We start from the raw sequence: 16,300 nt of genomic DNA on the forward strand, positions 1-16,300 counted from the left end.
ATAATTACATTTAAGAGGTTTTTCGTTCTTCTTGGGCTTATTCTTGAGAAAGAATGCTTTGCCAGATTCGAAGGAAGATTCTGCTTTCTCTGTAAGCCTACGGTCCTCATCAATGAGATGAGCTACCATATCCTTAAAGCTCATATTGCGGCTGACTCTTAGGATAGCAAGTATCTCATTGTACTTGGAAATGTCTTCAATACTGGAGAGAAGTACAGCAACTTGATCATCATCTTCAACAATGGCTCGGATGGCAGATAATTGTTGGAGAATTGATCCAAGATTGCTCAAGTGTTCATTGAGGGTTTCAGTTTCCTTCATCTTGAGCTTGAAGAGTTTTTGTTTGAGAAATACTTTGAAATTATTGATCTTATTTCCAAACAAATTCTCTAACTTTTCCCAAACGTCGTTTGCTGTCTTATCAAAATCCACATGGTGGATAAGGTTGTCAGCTAAAGCTAGGCCAATGATAGCAATTGCTTTATCATTTTGGTTTTGCCACCAACTGATTCTAGCATCATCACTTTGGGGTTTTGGCTCCTTGCCATTGGTGATATTCCATATCCCTTCTCACATAAGAAGAAGCCGGAGTTTTGTCTGCCAAGTTGGGAAATTGCTCCTTGAGAAATTCTCGATGAGCAAGGAGTTTTTTATGCTATCCATTGGTGGGAAGGTCTTAGCTGTTATTACAGCAAGTGTCTAAATCCCTTACAATGTTTACTCAGATTTCAAAAAAGGCCCAAATTTTACATGGTAGAAGCTTCAATTATGCCAAAGGAAGACATAGAACAGAAAAGCCCTAAATGTTAGGGTTAGGGTTACTGCAAAAATTAGGGTTTGCAGAAAATTGGGGCTTTTCAAAATTTCCTAGAGCATAGTGTTCTAGCAACACTAGGGGAGCTTCAGATCATAAAAGCCCCAACAAATTCACCCAAAAATGAGGCAAAAATCTTCAAAAAAACAAAATATCTCAGACGGACTGTCTGCTGGTCAATGGAGCTCATGTGGAGAGGCGAACGAAGAAGATCAACAGCGTAGAGCAACAACTCAGATCTGTTGTGCCAGTTGATGGCCACAGCCCTCAGATCGTCAGTCGTCAAGTCAGCTCCATGGCTGGTGCCGTCGCAGGTCCAGTTGCGTGGGAGCAGCAGGTTCGGTCGGAGCAGCAGGTGTTCACGCCGGGTTCACCATGGAGCAGCAGGTGCAGAGACTATATGGCACGCAGGAGCAGAAGCGGGAGCAGCAACGTGGACAACGTGGATTGCAGGCGGCGGGCAGGCTGTACGGGCTGTTGTACGTACGGCGCCACAGCAGCAGCATCAGCGTGGACAACGTGAAGCAGCGTGGGTGTACGAGGAGCAGCAGCAGAGGCGCAGCAGAAGAGTGGCACAGCAGAAGGAACTCAGCGGGAATTGCAGGTGAAATATACTTCAGCAGAGGGGCGGAAGTTTTCACGCAGGTATAGCAGCAAACTGCAGCAGCTCCACGTCTTCATTTTCTTCATGCTTCAAGTCTCCATGTTGGGGAAGCTCCAATGCCGGTGGTGACCCGCTCTGATAGCAATTGATGGAAATGGGGAGAAGGTGAGAGACACATGACTGGAGACGAGTTGAGGCACCAAATGATGTAGATTGATTGATTATCACAGCAAGTACATAGCCTCTTTTATAGGCTAGGCAAGCCTTACAGACACCTCATAGATGAGGTCACACACAAGAGAATCTAGATCCTATAATCTAGGTGAGGAATCACATGAGGTGGCACAAATGGCCTCAAGACTCTTCACACTCACACAACTGTAGGACATTCCTAAGACTCTAGGACCACACACACTAGGACTCCGATTCCAACAAAGGTCGGCCACAAACGTTGCCCAAACAAAATTCGTCTTAAACATTATTGTGTCAGTATGCTTACTAGCCCAATGTTGCCACTAGGTCACCGCCTCACCCATAAGGTCAAGGGCTGTGACATGGACTTTATCTTGAATCCGCCCTAACGGAAAATGAGCTACGAATTGATGAATAAATTGCAAAATTGCTAAATGGTCACACATACCATCACTTAACAAAATTTGGAGTGGACTAAGTGAGTGGTGTTACCTTTGTCAATGACGAAGTTGTGGCGATGACGCCTGCTGCGCTCAAACTTGCCTGCATAACATCTGCTTGTGTCATCTGCTTGTGTTGGAGAAGCATCGCCTCTCAGTCTAGCTTTTGTTGCCTCTCTATCTGGGTGAGCTTTGGGCGTCGCAGTGCCTCCTCATTTTTGCGTTTCTCACACGTCTTTTTAAAATCTATGGTTCCCCTTTCTTCCAGCAGCTTTTCTACTTCTTTTTTCTCCAGACGTTGTTTTGTCTGGTCCAGTTGTCTTCTTCTTTCTTTTAGCTGGGATGAATGTTCTTCGAGTTGTTGTAGGAGGACACAATTCTGCTCTAGAAGATTCGCCATCACTTCTTGATCACATGGTGGAAGCGTATCTTGTTGGTAGTCTTTCTCCTCTTCAAAGTCTTCAAGGGTGAATCCTTTTCCTTACCCTTCCATGGCCCTTGATTGTGTGTCCTTTCCGGATCTCAACACAACCATACACTCGCGGTAGTCAAGCTAGATACAAACCGAAGCTCTCATACCAATGTAACATGCAACGGTAATCTGATCGTGTAATTCACAACAAGACCCTCTTTAAACCTTTAGCGAGGAATTAGTGTTGTACACCATAGAGAGAGAAAGGAGATGAGGGTAGAGAGAGAGTAGAGTCGACAATCGATTGGGTTCTTGTACCCACTGAGGGCCCCCTCCGATATAAAATAAGAACGCCTGGGTTCTTGTATAGCCAAAGGAGGTGGAATACTTTGGACCAATAAATATTCTCAGCCCTCAAGGAATTTCCCAACAAAGAATCCTTGCCAATCCATTCCAGGTGGGATAAAATATGCTTCCAATCAAGAAGCAAACGAGAGACAAAAGGGCAGCCTCTGATCTTGCCTTGAATAGAGCCAAATAGAAAATCCCACTGTGTAGGCTGCCAATGCCCAAAAGCAGAATTCTGTATCAATATGCAACAAAAGAGAGCAGATCATGAAAACCCAAGGCTGATCCTCTTGCATAAACTGCAACATCATTTTCCCCCTGTGAGCAAGTATATGCACTTGAATATTAAGTATGTTCAAACCCCGTGCATCTTTGGAGAATAGAGACGATGCATAGAGAGTAATCTGAGACTTTTCTTGCCATTTTTTGAACGCCAAAAAATATCCATGATAGCAGACATAAAGGAAACCAGATCTGCCTTAGTAAACATAATGAGGGGCAGATAGAATTGTATATATGCTATCAAAATGGATTGCGTTATTCGCAAACGAACATGTGATGGCCAAGTTGCAAGCTTCCAATATTCAAGTTTTTTCCTCAGCTTTGTGAGCACCCAATCAGTTTGTTGAGAATGAGTGAGCCCCCCAACCTAGAGGATAGCCAAGATGTTGAATCAATTGAGAAGGTGGAACAATTTCCCCAGGCCACAAAAGACTATGCCAGTCTTTAGCATGCAACGGCAATAGCTTGGATTTCTGAAAATTCACATGAAAACCAGCAGCTAAGCCATATGTGAAAAGAGCCTGCATAATCAAGGAGAGATCGCTCTGAGTATTTTTCGGGGTAAAGAAAGAATCATCAGCATATGCTTGAGCGATCATGCTACGGCTACCAGGAATTTTCAATCCATGCAACATGCCTGTGTCCAAAAGGTGGTCCATATATTGAAGCATTGGATGAGTGGCTATGGCAAATAGTAAAGCACTGAGGGGACAACCTTGCCGAACAGAACAACCAAGAGTCCAGGTTGTAGAAATATCCCCCGAAAGTATGCACACAGCTTTACTATCTTGATATAGCCACATTTTTGGGATGTCAAAGATGGCACTCCAATGAATACTTTCTTTCCTCATTGAATTTGTCCCCGAGCAATTATCAGGAGCCCATTTGACCTTAGAAAGTACTTGCTTCCAGTCAAGTATCAGAGCAGTAGAGAAAGGACAGCCAGGTATCTTCCCTACAAATCTCCCAATGACAACCTCCCAATGATCAGTAGTCCAATGACCATAAGCACAAGTCCTCATGTTGACACACATGGATGCTATCATACAAGTCCATGGCTGTTGTTGGCGGAAAAAAGTATGGAGCATAGTCGCCTTCCTGGCAAGTACATGATATCTTATATTGAGGACATTGAGTCCACCATGCATCCTAGGAGAGCACACCATTTCCATCTTCATCAATCTCAATGCTTTCACAGCAATTTTTGTCCTCCATAACATCTCCATTGCTTGAGACATAAAAGCTGAAATATCTCTGGAGGACCAATGCAGTAAAGGCAAAAAGAACTGGACATAGGACATTACAATGGACTGTACTATTCTGAGCCTGACATGAAGAGGCCAAGTAGAAAATTTCCAGTAGTCCAGTTCATGTTGAAGTCTTTGGAAGATCCATTTTAACTGCTGCTTCCTGGTGATATGCCATCCAATAGGATATCCCAAATGCCAGACTACATCTTTGGAATGCACCACCTGACCTCACCAGAGAATAGAATGCCAGTCACATTGTTTTAGGGGAAGCAATTTAGATTTGTCAAAATTGACATGCAATCCCGCTGCCAAACCATACAATGATAGGGTGCTCATGAGCATGTGAACTTCCCGGGGAGAATTCTGTGGCATAAAGAAGGAATCATCAGCATATGCTTGTGCCAAAAAAGATGCAGCCCCAGGGATTTTAAGACCAGTCATCTGTCCTGTGTTTGTAAGATGATCAAGATACATTAAGAGGGGATGGGTCGCAATGGCATAAAAGAGAGCACTAAGAGGGCAGCCCTGTCTAACTGATCTGCCCAATGTCCATGACCGAGATAGATGACCCCCAAGAATGCACTGAGAAGTAGAGCCAGAATAAAGCCAGTAAACTGCATTTGCTATCTTGGAACCAAAGCCCATCTTTGTCATGATTTGAGAGATAAAATCCCATTGAACAGTGTCAAATGCCTTAGCAATATCTACCTGCAATATGAGCACATCTTCATGTGAATACTTAGCATATACTTAGCATATTCAATTGCAGTCAAGGCATTGGAGATATTATCATGGATTTGTCTGCGCGGCACAAACCCATATTGATGAGGATGAAGTCCCGCATTCAGTAGCCCGTGAAGCCTATACACAAGCATTTTGGCAATGAGTTTGTAAACTACAAGCATCAAAGTAATAGGCCTCCAATCTGAAATATGGTCACACAGATGTTTTTTGTGCATAAGTTTGACTATGCCATGCTTCCAAGAGTGCGGCAACTGATTTTCTTGCCAGGCAACATTGATCATTTGCAAGAGGATGTCTTTCAAATCATCCCAAAAGGAAATATAAAATTCCACCGTAAGGCCATCCCAGCCAGGGGACTTGTATTTACTGAGGTGAAACAATGTATTATCAAGTTCTGTGTCAGTAAAAGGCCTCTCCAAGATAAGAGCATCATCCATTTCCACTATTTCAGAAACATATTGGAGGAATTCACTCCTAGCATCAGTCATTTGATTGGATGGGGAACCAAGAGCAGAGAACAATTTCTGGAAGTAATTTTGGCATTCATCTTGGAGATCAGAGAAAGAGTGTGTCCAAGAGCCATCAAGCTTCCTTACCCTTAGACATGAGTTTTTCTTTCGAGTAGCACGTAAGCCCTGGAAAAAAGCTTTTGATGAGCAGCCCTTATCCATGAGGGGTTTCATTCTTGCCCTAATCTGCCATTTATGCAATTTCCTCTTATCATTAGCAGACAATTTAATCTGAGCATGTGATAGGGTATCATTTTCTGAATCAGAGAGAGGCCGCAACTGAGAAAATTCAGTCAATTGTTGTGCTGTCCTTTTTGCCCATTTAACCTCATTCCTCCATTCAGTCATGTGCCATTTGCCATACTCCCTAATGACATTCTGCATACGAGAGACAAAACTGTCCCAAGCATAATTCATGTCCTCTTGGGCATGCAAAGGCAAGGGATGAATTGCAAGTCTGATCATTTGCTGGAAATAGTGATGTCAGAGATAAACCTGATTGACATTCAATAATTTACTGGAAAGAGGTGGCAAATCATCTAGAGGCATGCAAGCTGCAAATTCATCCACAATGGGGCATGATCTGACAAGCCCAATGAGAAATCTATAAAGAGATGAGGGCTAAAATCTGCAAATTGTTGTGGGCAAAACAAATACCATCAGTCAAGCCTTGCCCAGTATGTTGTAAGTGCATTATGATGAAAAGTATATCCAGGCACTGACCCTTGGAGTAGTAGCCATAAATCTTCAGCCTGCACGGAAACAAGCATGCTATCCCATTTCTGCCTTTCTAATGATAGCATATGAGATCTTGAAGTGGTGTTATCTCTTGGTAGGGGGGAATTATTGAAATCTCCCCAGATGAATGCATTGGATCTCCATGGATATCTGCATAAAGAATCCCATAATGAAGCCCTCATGGCAGAGGTTTGGGAAGCATAAACTGATGCAAACTGAAGAATATTACCATTAACATTACATTGTATGACCATCCATCTGCCACTGCTGTCATTGAAGGCCAACTGGGGTTTCAGCTCATGTCTAACCAGTATGCATACACCTGAGTAGGTAGTGGTACCAGCATAATATATATCATAACCGCCAAAATAATCATGATGACCAACCTTAGAGTGTTGATTATGTTCTTGCAAACAAACAATATCTGGCTGCATTCTATGTACATAATTCCAAAAAAACCTCCACTTGGAGACACTGCAGAGGCTCTGTACATTATATGTAAAGCACTTTAGTGTTTGGAGCATGAGAGAGGTATATACAAGAAAGTATCAAAATAAAACAAGACATCAGAGAGGCAAAGCCTCTGCCTGCATGGGCTGCATTCCTTCATGATCCATGAAAGACACAGCATTTTCTCCTTCTTTTGAATCACATATAGGGATGCCCTTCTTCAGTACCCCCACCCAATTTTGAAGGATAGGAGCTGAAGTAGAAGCCTGTCCGGGTGAGGGAGAAGAAGCATCCCATTGACGAGATTGAAGGGGGCGTTGCTTCAATACAACCACCTTCTTAGGTTGTTGAAAACCATCCTGATCAATCCCTGCAGAGTCTTTCATCTTCTCTTTTCCTTTATCTTTTCCTTTTCCAGCAAGTGGCTGCACCTGATTGATTGGTTTGGCATTCTTTGCTCCATTTCTATTTGCTGTCTTAGCCTGCAAATTCTCATTTTTTTCCAGTGTTTGGGGTGGCAAAGCATTGGGAGGGGGCTGATGCAGAACCATCGGGCATTCAGAGACTAGATGCCCAAACTTGTGGCAGGCAAAACAAGCTCCTGCAAACACACCCCACTTTAATTCAAAATACTTTTTCCCCAATTGTACTCCCTCAACTTCAACTGCAATAGAAGGAGGGGTAGGTGTGTCAGTGTCCCAGAGAATGCAGAACCTGTTACGGTTTCCCATGGGCCGTGGAGGGCAAATGACCTGTCCCAAAGAAGCAGCCAGGCCAGGCAACTCTTCACGCATATAATCCGGGAAGTTAACAACCTCAACCCATACAGGACAATGATGTCGTATAAGACTTTGGTAATCCTTGTTTGGGGACCAGGGCATAGCATGTACCATCTGCTTCCCATAAAACAAAGGAGAGAACTCAAGTAGCCTCTGCTTGCATGAAGCATCAGATAAATGCACTTCATAGAAGCCTCTGGAAGCAAAATACACTCCCTCTACAAAGCATCCTCCAAGGATGGACTTAATCCACTGTGCAACATCACTAGCCACTGGGATTCTTCCTGGAAAGAAAATTATGACAGCAGTTTGAGACAACTTCCGGAGAGGATTGACAAGGGACGGCAATTTCAATTTGTACGTGACCTCTGGAACCAGTTTGCCCCATTCCTGTCGTGACTGCTGAAAGTCATCCTTAAGGGTGTCAAACACGTACTGAGCTTCCACAGTAAATTCATCATCTTGCGATGCAGGCTTTGAAAGGCAACGCTTAGCATCTGCAGGTCTTTCTTTTCAAGCAAATGTACAAACTTCCGAATCTGAAGCCATAAGGGAACTGTGGCAAGACAAGAAGGAAGAAAGGAGCTAGCAGACACGGGACTGTACGGGGAAGTACAGGAACAGCAAATGTACGGACCTGTGGACATGATTGTACGGAAATTCACAGAGGGGACTGTATGGAGAAATTGGACAGCGATCGTACAGTTGTACGGAAACTGTACGATAGACAGGACAGCAGCGTACGAGAAAAAACTGTACGGCAAACAGCGTACGAGGCTGTACGGAAAGCAGACGGGACATTGACGTACGGAATCTGTACGGCGGCCGTGCAGATGTACGGAATCTGTATGGCTGAAAAACAGAGATCGCACCACAACACACACACAAAAGACGAGGAGCTGCAGGAGGCTGAAGACGAGGCGGAAAAGAAACCAGATGGAGCGATAGAGAGGCGGCTGATAACAGCGGACCATAGGCAGCAGTAGGGGCAGGTCAAGATCACCAACAGAGCCAGGTGAAAGCTGGAATCGGCGCCATGGCTAGAGCTACTCTCTCTCACACACACCCCCAACACACACACCTCTCTCTCTCTCTCACACACACACACACGTGCAAGCACGCAAGTGTGTGCGCGGACACACACAAGCAAGATTATACTTACAAACTTGTTTTGTACAAAGGTCCTTATCTTTTAGAATAAAAGACGCACTTCACAATGGCCATTCAATCCGGCATAAAATTCCGATATTTGCATTACTGAAAATGCAAGATCCTGATTATGATGGAACTCTTAACATAGAAAAGAAACCAACTGTCACTTTACACCAATGTACACAAGAGGGACTGAAATAAAGGGGTGCTTCAGATATGATTTCAGTAAGAAACAAGCTCTCGTCCTCTGTAGAGAGAGGATATATATGCCTCTTGTGTGTTAACACGCTGGCGAGTCTATCATGTCGTACTCTGGGTCTTGACTATATTATCTCCCACATGACCACTGGTCTGTGTCATCCAGGGGGCAGAAATCAACGATCCTCTTCTAGCTGGGCTTCATTAAGACCTCCCAATCTCGTCTATCTACTCTGAGCAAGTGATCTCGGTCGCTGGGCCTCGTGTAGGAAAGTCATCACACATCTCTGATCGCTGTGGACCAGGAAAGCTGTGTGGTCCGAATCTGTCCTTGATAGGCAGTGGTTAAAAAGGCATTCTAAAGAGAGTAGCTGAATTAGCAGTGTCTTTTTCTTTCCTGTTTTTTATAAATATGTTCCAAGTCTTGGCTAAAGCCCTATCCTCTAGGGAGGTATAGTTACCGAAAACGAAGCATTGGTCTGTGCTTTGCTACATCCAGCACCTGTTTGCCCTTTGGTTCAAACCTTCAATTCGCTCCGTACCCTTAGTTCTGCTTTCGCCGCCTCCATCTGAGAAAGCATTCATTTCTTAGCACTCTCATTCCATTGTGGAATAGGAGGATTTGCGCACTCGACCAAGATCCATGAGACTTTAATGCAATCTATATAAGTCACAATGTGAAGGGTGACCAGGCTTAGACTGGCCTTTTCTTCCATAGGCTAGAGGTGTTAGCTGCTGCTACCTGCCCTGGCCAGATGTCTGCAGTGCCTTCACACATATTTCAGTGAGTCTTAAGTCACCCCCACGGGATTTCCATCATGCAAAGTTTGCTTACCCACAGAACTGACCAACACAGACCATAATCATGAGGGTGCACTTCTGCACAGAATCATCCACAAGGTTGTTTAGCTAGGCGACATTAACCGGGAAATGCATTGGAAACCTACATGTATTCGGTGACAACTTGGCCATGGTGACTTGGCCATACATAGTGACATATTTGGACATGGCAATTGGCCATAGGTAGTTCATACTAAGTGGCATGCTTCCATCTCTAAACGGAGAAGCATCATCAATTTAGGAGTGCGCATGTGCTATCATGCAAGAAACACAGTTTTTATTAAATGTTTTATGCTTGCAGTTAGCACTGCATGGCTAGAGGAGTACTTATAGCTACACTTTTCTGAATGGTTTGGTTTCTGGAAAATGAATTTTTTAAACCTCCTAGGTACTATGTTCAGAATGGTGGTTGTACTCTCTCTCTCTCTCTCTCTCTCTCTCTCTGTCTCTCTCTCTCTCTCAATGCCAATTAACCATCAAAGCAAGTGCCCACCAGCTGCTCTCTTGTCCATGACCTGGTCAACTCTTAGTTACACTTACTAAATGGTTTGGTTTCGAGTTGAAAATGAGTTTTTTAATGGTTAAAAAAAAAACTCTTAGTCATTATGTCCAGAATGGTTCTCTCTCTCTCTCTCTCTCTCTCTAACCCCATCGCTGCGGGTCACCCTTGATCGACATGTCAGCTCGTCCTCTCTGCTCAACCGCAGCTGACATGTCATCCTTGGTCAACACGTGAGCCCGTCTGACGGCAGCTGCCGTGTCATCTTCTTCTCATGGTAAGCCGATGCGACAGTATGCTGCCAGGTGTTGCGAGGCCCACCGCCCGCCGATGAGTGGAACCCAGACTCAGGAAGAAGAAGAGAAGGGATTGACGGAGTTGACAAAGGGGCAAAGCTGATGTGGCTGCGGGTCACCCTTGATCGACATGTCAGCTCGTCCTCTCTGCTCAACCGCAGCTGACATGTCATCCTTGGTCGACACGTCAGCCCGTCTGACGGCAGCTGCCGTGTCATCTTCTTCTCATGGTAAGCCGATGCGACAGTATGCTGCCAGGTGTTGCGAGGCCGGCCGCCCGCCGATGAGTGGAACCCAGACTCAGGAAGCAGAAGAGAAGGGATTGACGGAGTTGACAAAGGGGCAAAGCTGATGTGGCCACTGGAAAAGAGGAGGGGGTGGGGGGGAACGCACAAGCAGATGAGGGTGCGTCTTCTTCTTCTTGTGAGTGTGTAGCAGCAGCGACCTTGCCATGATCTCCCGAATGCTACCTCACAAAAGGCCTGCTTTGCTCAAATTCTGCAGATCTCGGCGATGTGTCCTCGTCGCAGTCCTCCAGATCGCTTGCCTCCTCGCTTTCCTCGCCCTCCAATTCTTTTTCTGGCATAGCTACCGCTCTCGCCCCTCCCGATCCAGCCGAATCGAAGCCCTTTGCCACATCCAATCACCCCCCGCTTCCCCCCGCCCCTTCCATCCCTCCCGGACGTTGCCTTGGCTGCGAAAGAACGTCTCCCTGCCTCGCAACGACCTGTCGGACCTTCTGCTACGGCGGAACAAGTTCCCACCCCGCAATCGAGACCTGTTTCCCAATTTGCCCGAGGATCATCTGATATTTGTGCTCTATGTGCACAATCGTCCTCAATACCTTCGTTTGGTCGTCGACGCGCTCTCCAAAGTCGAAGGCATCGGAGAAACTTTGCTGATCGTGAGCCACGACGGTTTCTTCGAAGAGATGAACGCTGTTGTCGACAGTATCCGGTTCTGCCAGGTCAAGCCAATATTTGCACCGTATTCTCCACATATATTTACTGATTCCTTTCCGGGTGTATCCCCTGGTGATTGCCATGACAAGGATAATCCTGTTTTGAAACACTGTACGGGCGATGCTGATCAGTATGGGAACCACAGAGCTCCGCATATTGTCTCCTTGAAGCACCACTGGTGGTGGATGATGAACACTGTCTGGGACAGCTTACTGGAGACTCGGGACTACGACGATCATATGATTTTTATCGAAGAAGACCATTATCTCTTTCCCAATGCCTACAGAAACATGCAGACTCTCTCCGCTTTGAAGACTTGCAAGTGCCCTGACTGCTACGCAGCCAATCTGGCTCCCGCAGATGTCAAATTTAGAGGAGAGAGGAGTCCGCATCTCATCGCTGAAAAGATTGGCAATGTCGGCTATGCATTCAACAGGAGCGTGTGGAGGAAGATCCACGCCTATGCAGAAGGATTTTGCAACTATGATGATTACAATTGGGATATAACCCTTTGGGTTGCCGTTTATCCCGAATGGGGTGACAGAACTTACACTCTACGAGGACCTTGGGCAAGTGCTGTTCATTTTGGAAAGTGCGGACTGCATCAAGGAAAGGAGAAGGGACAACCACCCTGTTTGGATGAAGGTGGAGGTCTCCCGTTGGTTGAGGAGAACGACCAAATTCCCAATATTCAACCTGATTGGGAGGTCATTCGGAAGGAGATCAGAGGCTACACCCGAGGATTTAAAGGTTGGGGAGGCTGGAGTGACAGAAGGGATCGTAACCTGTGTCTCGATTTTGCCTCAATGTATCACAGGTAATTTTGTATGAAGAAAAGCTCTGGACTTCAGCGACAGTCAAGAAGACCCTTCTGTAGCTTTGCTTCATACCGCTTTGTACTTGGATAGGACACTCTTTTGTAGATACAATTGAGATTAGAATTGCAATAGATAAGAGTCCTATTTTTCTCCATTCTCATTCCAGCTTGAGCCTCTGTTTGCTGGTTTTTTTCTAATTTAGACATTGGCCTGCAGCCAAACCAGATAATCCCCTGACGAAAATGATGTTTTAGACCGTTGTTAAGTTGGTATTTCTCGTGGGCTTCATGCCCCATGCTCACAAACGGAGGATAAGGTTCAGAAGTGAGAGGCCATGTATCTTCCTCTTGCTCTGAACTCTGGATTTCATCTGTCTGTTCAGAACATTTGGCAAATTTTTCATGTGTGATTATTGGCTCGTGAATTTTTCTGTAAAGCAACCGTGAGATATGCACCTCTTTAACATTTGACCAAATTTAAATATAATACTCACTTGGGCATTCACAATTCATTGTTGTGTTGTTGCATCGTGTACATAGTCATTGAGATACATGAAGTTCAACATTGAAGTATGCATAGAAAAGAGAAAACACGCGAGACACTACTAACTTTAGAAAACTGTATCAGCGTCTTGTACAGAGGCGCCTTTCCCAATGCAACTGGAACTTGATACCTAAGCTTGCTAGGCAAGAGTTCTCAGGCCTCTTTTGACTGTTCTTCCCAGAAACAAGGGTTCTTCAGCTTCGTGAGATCAGAAATCATTTTGACCCTTTGACAGATGTTTCTGTCACTGCTGTTTTGCTATATATGTGTGTTTTAAGGGATTACTTTGCTTCTTGTTTAACACCACGTTAGTTTATATTTAAATAAAGGAGAAGAGGGAGGTGAATGGGAGGACTGAGATGGATGCAGAAAACAAGCAATCGATCTCTTGTATGGATGAAACAGAAAAACATTCGACACTCTTGGTGTAGGAGCTAAGATGATCAACCAAAACAATCCTGGGCATATCCAAGGGCTGGCAATTTTATCGAACAGTTCCAATATTCAAAGGGGGTAACAAAAGGAGATAAAGAACTACAGAACAATCAAGCCTTTTGGGACCGTTTTGGAGCAGACATTAAGCAAATGGGCAGAGGATAATAATGAGCTCCATCACAAGCAGGCTTCAGGTCAAAACACTCATTGGATTACGTCGAGGTCAATATAAAGGGATCTCAAGGAACAGGCAATTCTCTCTTTCCTTGCTTTGTAGATTTCGAGAGACCATTTGATGGAGTCCCAAGGCACAATGGCAGATTTGAGAATTCACAGGAATACAAGAAAGAAAACTTCAAGATTATATCAGGATTTTAGCAGAGTTGGCAGGATGCATGGCAGATGACTCAAAGGGACAGCAGAAGAAACCTTGACCAGTAACATGGGGGTGAAGCAAGGCTGTCCACTCTCCCCTAACCTGCTTGGGATATTCATAGGTGAGCTAGAAATTTGGATAGCAAGACAAGCAGAAGGTGTCTAAATAGCTGGATATGTCCTTGCTCTTTTGTTGTATTCAGATTACGTAGTGCTACTTGCAAAGGGTTGATCTAATCTCCAAAGGCACTAGCAACTTTGAGCACATTAGCAGGAAGTTTGACTTACGCTGTACAATTATTATTTTTTCCCGAGACACTACAATCTTTTCGAACTGCATCACAAGCAAATTGGCAGCTATATTGGGGAGATCTTGAGGCATAGAAAGGATTCAATGGAATTTTGAAACTAAGAAAACAAGTAATGTGAATGTGCATCTCCTCGCTCTTCTTCATTTTATAGACAGTATGTGATCCACAATAGGTAGCACAGTTATTTAGAGCTGTAGCAAGAGATGATATAGTTTAGTTGTGTCTGGTTTGTTCCTTTTAGATCTCTAGATGATATCTGCACCCTCCATGCTCTGGTTGGTCCAGTTGGCCCTTTAATGGATCCTTGTTTCCAATCTGTACTTAAGTGGCACACTGGACACATCATTGGAGCACATTTGATGCATGTGTACATTGCAGAACCAAGGCTGCCTAAGTTTCAGTAGAATTGTGTGTGTGTGTGTGTGTGTGAGAGAGAGAGAGAGATAGATTCCAGCGGTGTGGCAGCAGAGTTTTCTATAGCATTCGAATCCTGCCTGGGGCATTGCAGTGGCATCCAGGATAGCCTAGTCGCTTCCTCAGTCCCTTCAGTTAGGAAAATAAGATACTTTGGTCTTGTAAGATGCCCAATATGTGAGCGCATTTGAAAGAGGCTTTAGCTAGTACTGGTTACTGTGCACTGCTGGCGAACCACAGCAGACAAGTCACAAGGGCAAAACCGGTTCTACCCATCTGGCCAGCTACACTGGGAAAGAGCCTATATAGGGCCATCCTCCACATCAAGAGCCTGACAAGTAACAGCATTTACCCATCTTTTCTCCTAGTCTTGAAAGACGTCCAGGAGTGACATATAAGAAACTTGAAAGAATAAGTTAGAATCTAGAAACCAAAACAATTGAGTGTGCATTGGTGTATTCAATCGACGCAGTCTCTTGGAGTTGGCTATTATGATTTTTGGAGAAGCATATTCTTGCCATTTTTCCGCCAGACCGTCAGATTGTAAGTTGTAGCCAGGAAACGGCCGTGAGTATAGGCCATCCGCACACGCAAAGGCATCGTGATGAGTGGACTCGTCGCAACGTCCAGTTTGGCAGCTCGTCATTGGCTCGCTGCCGCCAATACTACAAATTGATCTCGATTGATCGTGAGAAAATACATGCACGGAGTGATTTTGCTTTCTCTGTTGTTTTTTGTGTTACCCGCAAAGATTAGCTTCGGTTCTTAAGAATTCCGCTGAAATTCGATTTGAGAGTCGCTAGAAAGCTCAATTCTTCATTGACAACTGATGAGCAATCATCACAAATAGGACTCTGATTGAAAGGACTAGAATGCGAAGTTAACGAAGAGGAGGAAAAGAGCTTACCGCGACGCGAGGTTAGTGATGTACACAACGGACGGCGTATTGTCCTGGAAGAGCTGTACGGTAGCAAGCTCGTCTCCTTGCAGCTTCTTACTTGGAGCAATGACGAAAGCATGGGCATCCAAACTCGTCGCCGTAACCGCAAAGATTATCGCCACCGACGTGAGCCACGCGAAGAATTTAGATGGGGCCTTGTTTTCCCCAAAAATGAGCTCTGCTGTCTTGGCAAGGGCCTCTTGGAGCGTGGCCATGACGTTAAGCTCGTGAGCAGGAGCCAACGCGGAGCCAGGATTCTTACGGAACGGCATCGTCCAAGGCAGGCATTGCAGAGGACGAAGCCCTGCGTTCCACAGGCGATCTCTACCGATCGCAATGAAGAACGGATTGGGAGCTGCGAGGGGAGTCGAGTTGGATGCAATATCCCCTCCTTCCGTTGCGTCCATCCCATCGCGTCCATCCAAAAACGCCTTCCTCGAAATCGTTCGAACTCTGCGCACCACTGCGAAAGCGTGGATCGCAATATGTCTTTCTGTTCGATAAACAGGGAGACGCAGCATGCGAATGGGGGGAAGACGTGCAGCGATGGAACTAGGGGAAGGGGGAGGGATGGAGGAGAGGGTAAGAGGGGGGGGGAGGAGGAGGCAAATGGAAGAAGAAGCCATAGCTGAGCTTGAAGGTAAGCTTGAAGAAGCCATAGCTGAGCTTGAAGAAGACGACGACTATGGCGAAGATGAAGGTGAAGCAGAAGGTGATGGCCCTTTTTTTTTTTTTTTTCTCCCTTAACGTTCTTTTCCTTAACGAAGGTTCTCGAAAGGACCTCTGCCTTTTGCCTCACATACTCTTCCAAAATCTATTTAGCTAGTACGGCACCCCACTTTGTTGTTGCCAAACACCACATGCCGTCGTTGCACTGCCGCCCTCCTGGCTCGGTGTTTAGGAGGGCTCGGTGTTTGAAGATGTGTGTGTGGTGGTCGGATTGGACACACATGTG

At 45.2% G+C, this 16,300-nt stretch overlaps 2 protein-coding genes across 4 annotated transcripts in view; one reads left to right on the top strand and one right to left on the bottom strand.

The window, feature by feature from the left end:
- The window catches only part of LOC147885690 (protease Do-like 1, chloroplastic), a 54,620-nt gene extending 38,569 nt beyond the window's left edge, over nucleotides 1-16,051 (bottom strand). For both annotated transcript variants that reach the window (XM_087396123.1, XM_087396122.1), the window contains exon 1: nucleotides 15,313-16,051. In XM_087396123.1, the coding sequence (XP_087252249.1) occupies nucleotides 15,313-16,004 (692 nt within the window). In that variant the 5' untranslated portion in view covers nucleotides 16,005-16,051. The remainder of the gene's footprint in view (nucleotides 1-15,312) is intronic.
- LOC147885691 (beta-1,2-N-acetylglucosaminyltransferase II) lies at nucleotides 10,938-13,670 on the top strand. Of its 2 annotated transcripts, none has more exons than XM_087396124.1 (2): nucleotides 10,938-12,326; nucleotides 12,955-13,670. In XM_087396124.1, exons 1-2 carry the CDS (start codon nucleotides 10,999-11,001, stop codon nucleotides 12,995-12,997), a joined length of 1,371 nt encoding a protein of 456 aa, XP_087252250.1. In that variant the 5' UTR covers nucleotides 10,938-10,998; the 3' UTR covers nucleotides 12,998-13,670. The 2 variants fall into 2 exon arrangements, with proteins under 2 accessions (XP_087252250.1, XP_087252251.1); XM_087396125.1 differs by lacking the exon at nucleotides 12,955-13,670 and adding an exon at nucleotides 12,544-12,801.
- Nucleotides 16,052-16,300: the final 249 nt, after the last annotated feature.

The sequence above is a fragment of the Dipteris shenzhenensis genome, chromosome 25 (assembly GCF_047967505.1).
Source record: "Dipteris shenzhenensis isolate YYH24624 ecotype China chromosome 25, Dip_SZ_1.0, whole genome shotgun sequence".
In the NCBI taxonomy this organism is placed as follows: domain Eukaryota; kingdom Viridiplantae; phylum Streptophyta; class Polypodiopsida; order Gleicheniales; family Dipteridaceae; genus Dipteris; species Dipteris shenzhenensis.

Coding starts and splice junctions, on each gene's coding strand:
- LOC147885691 (XM_087396124.1), top strand. CDS start 10,999: ATGATCTCCCGAATGCTACCTCACAAAAGGCCTGCTTTGCTCAAATTC. Junction 12,327..12,954: donor TTTGCCTCAATGTATCACAG/GTAATTTTGTAT, acceptor AAACTGTATCAG/CGTCTTGTACAGAGGCGCCT.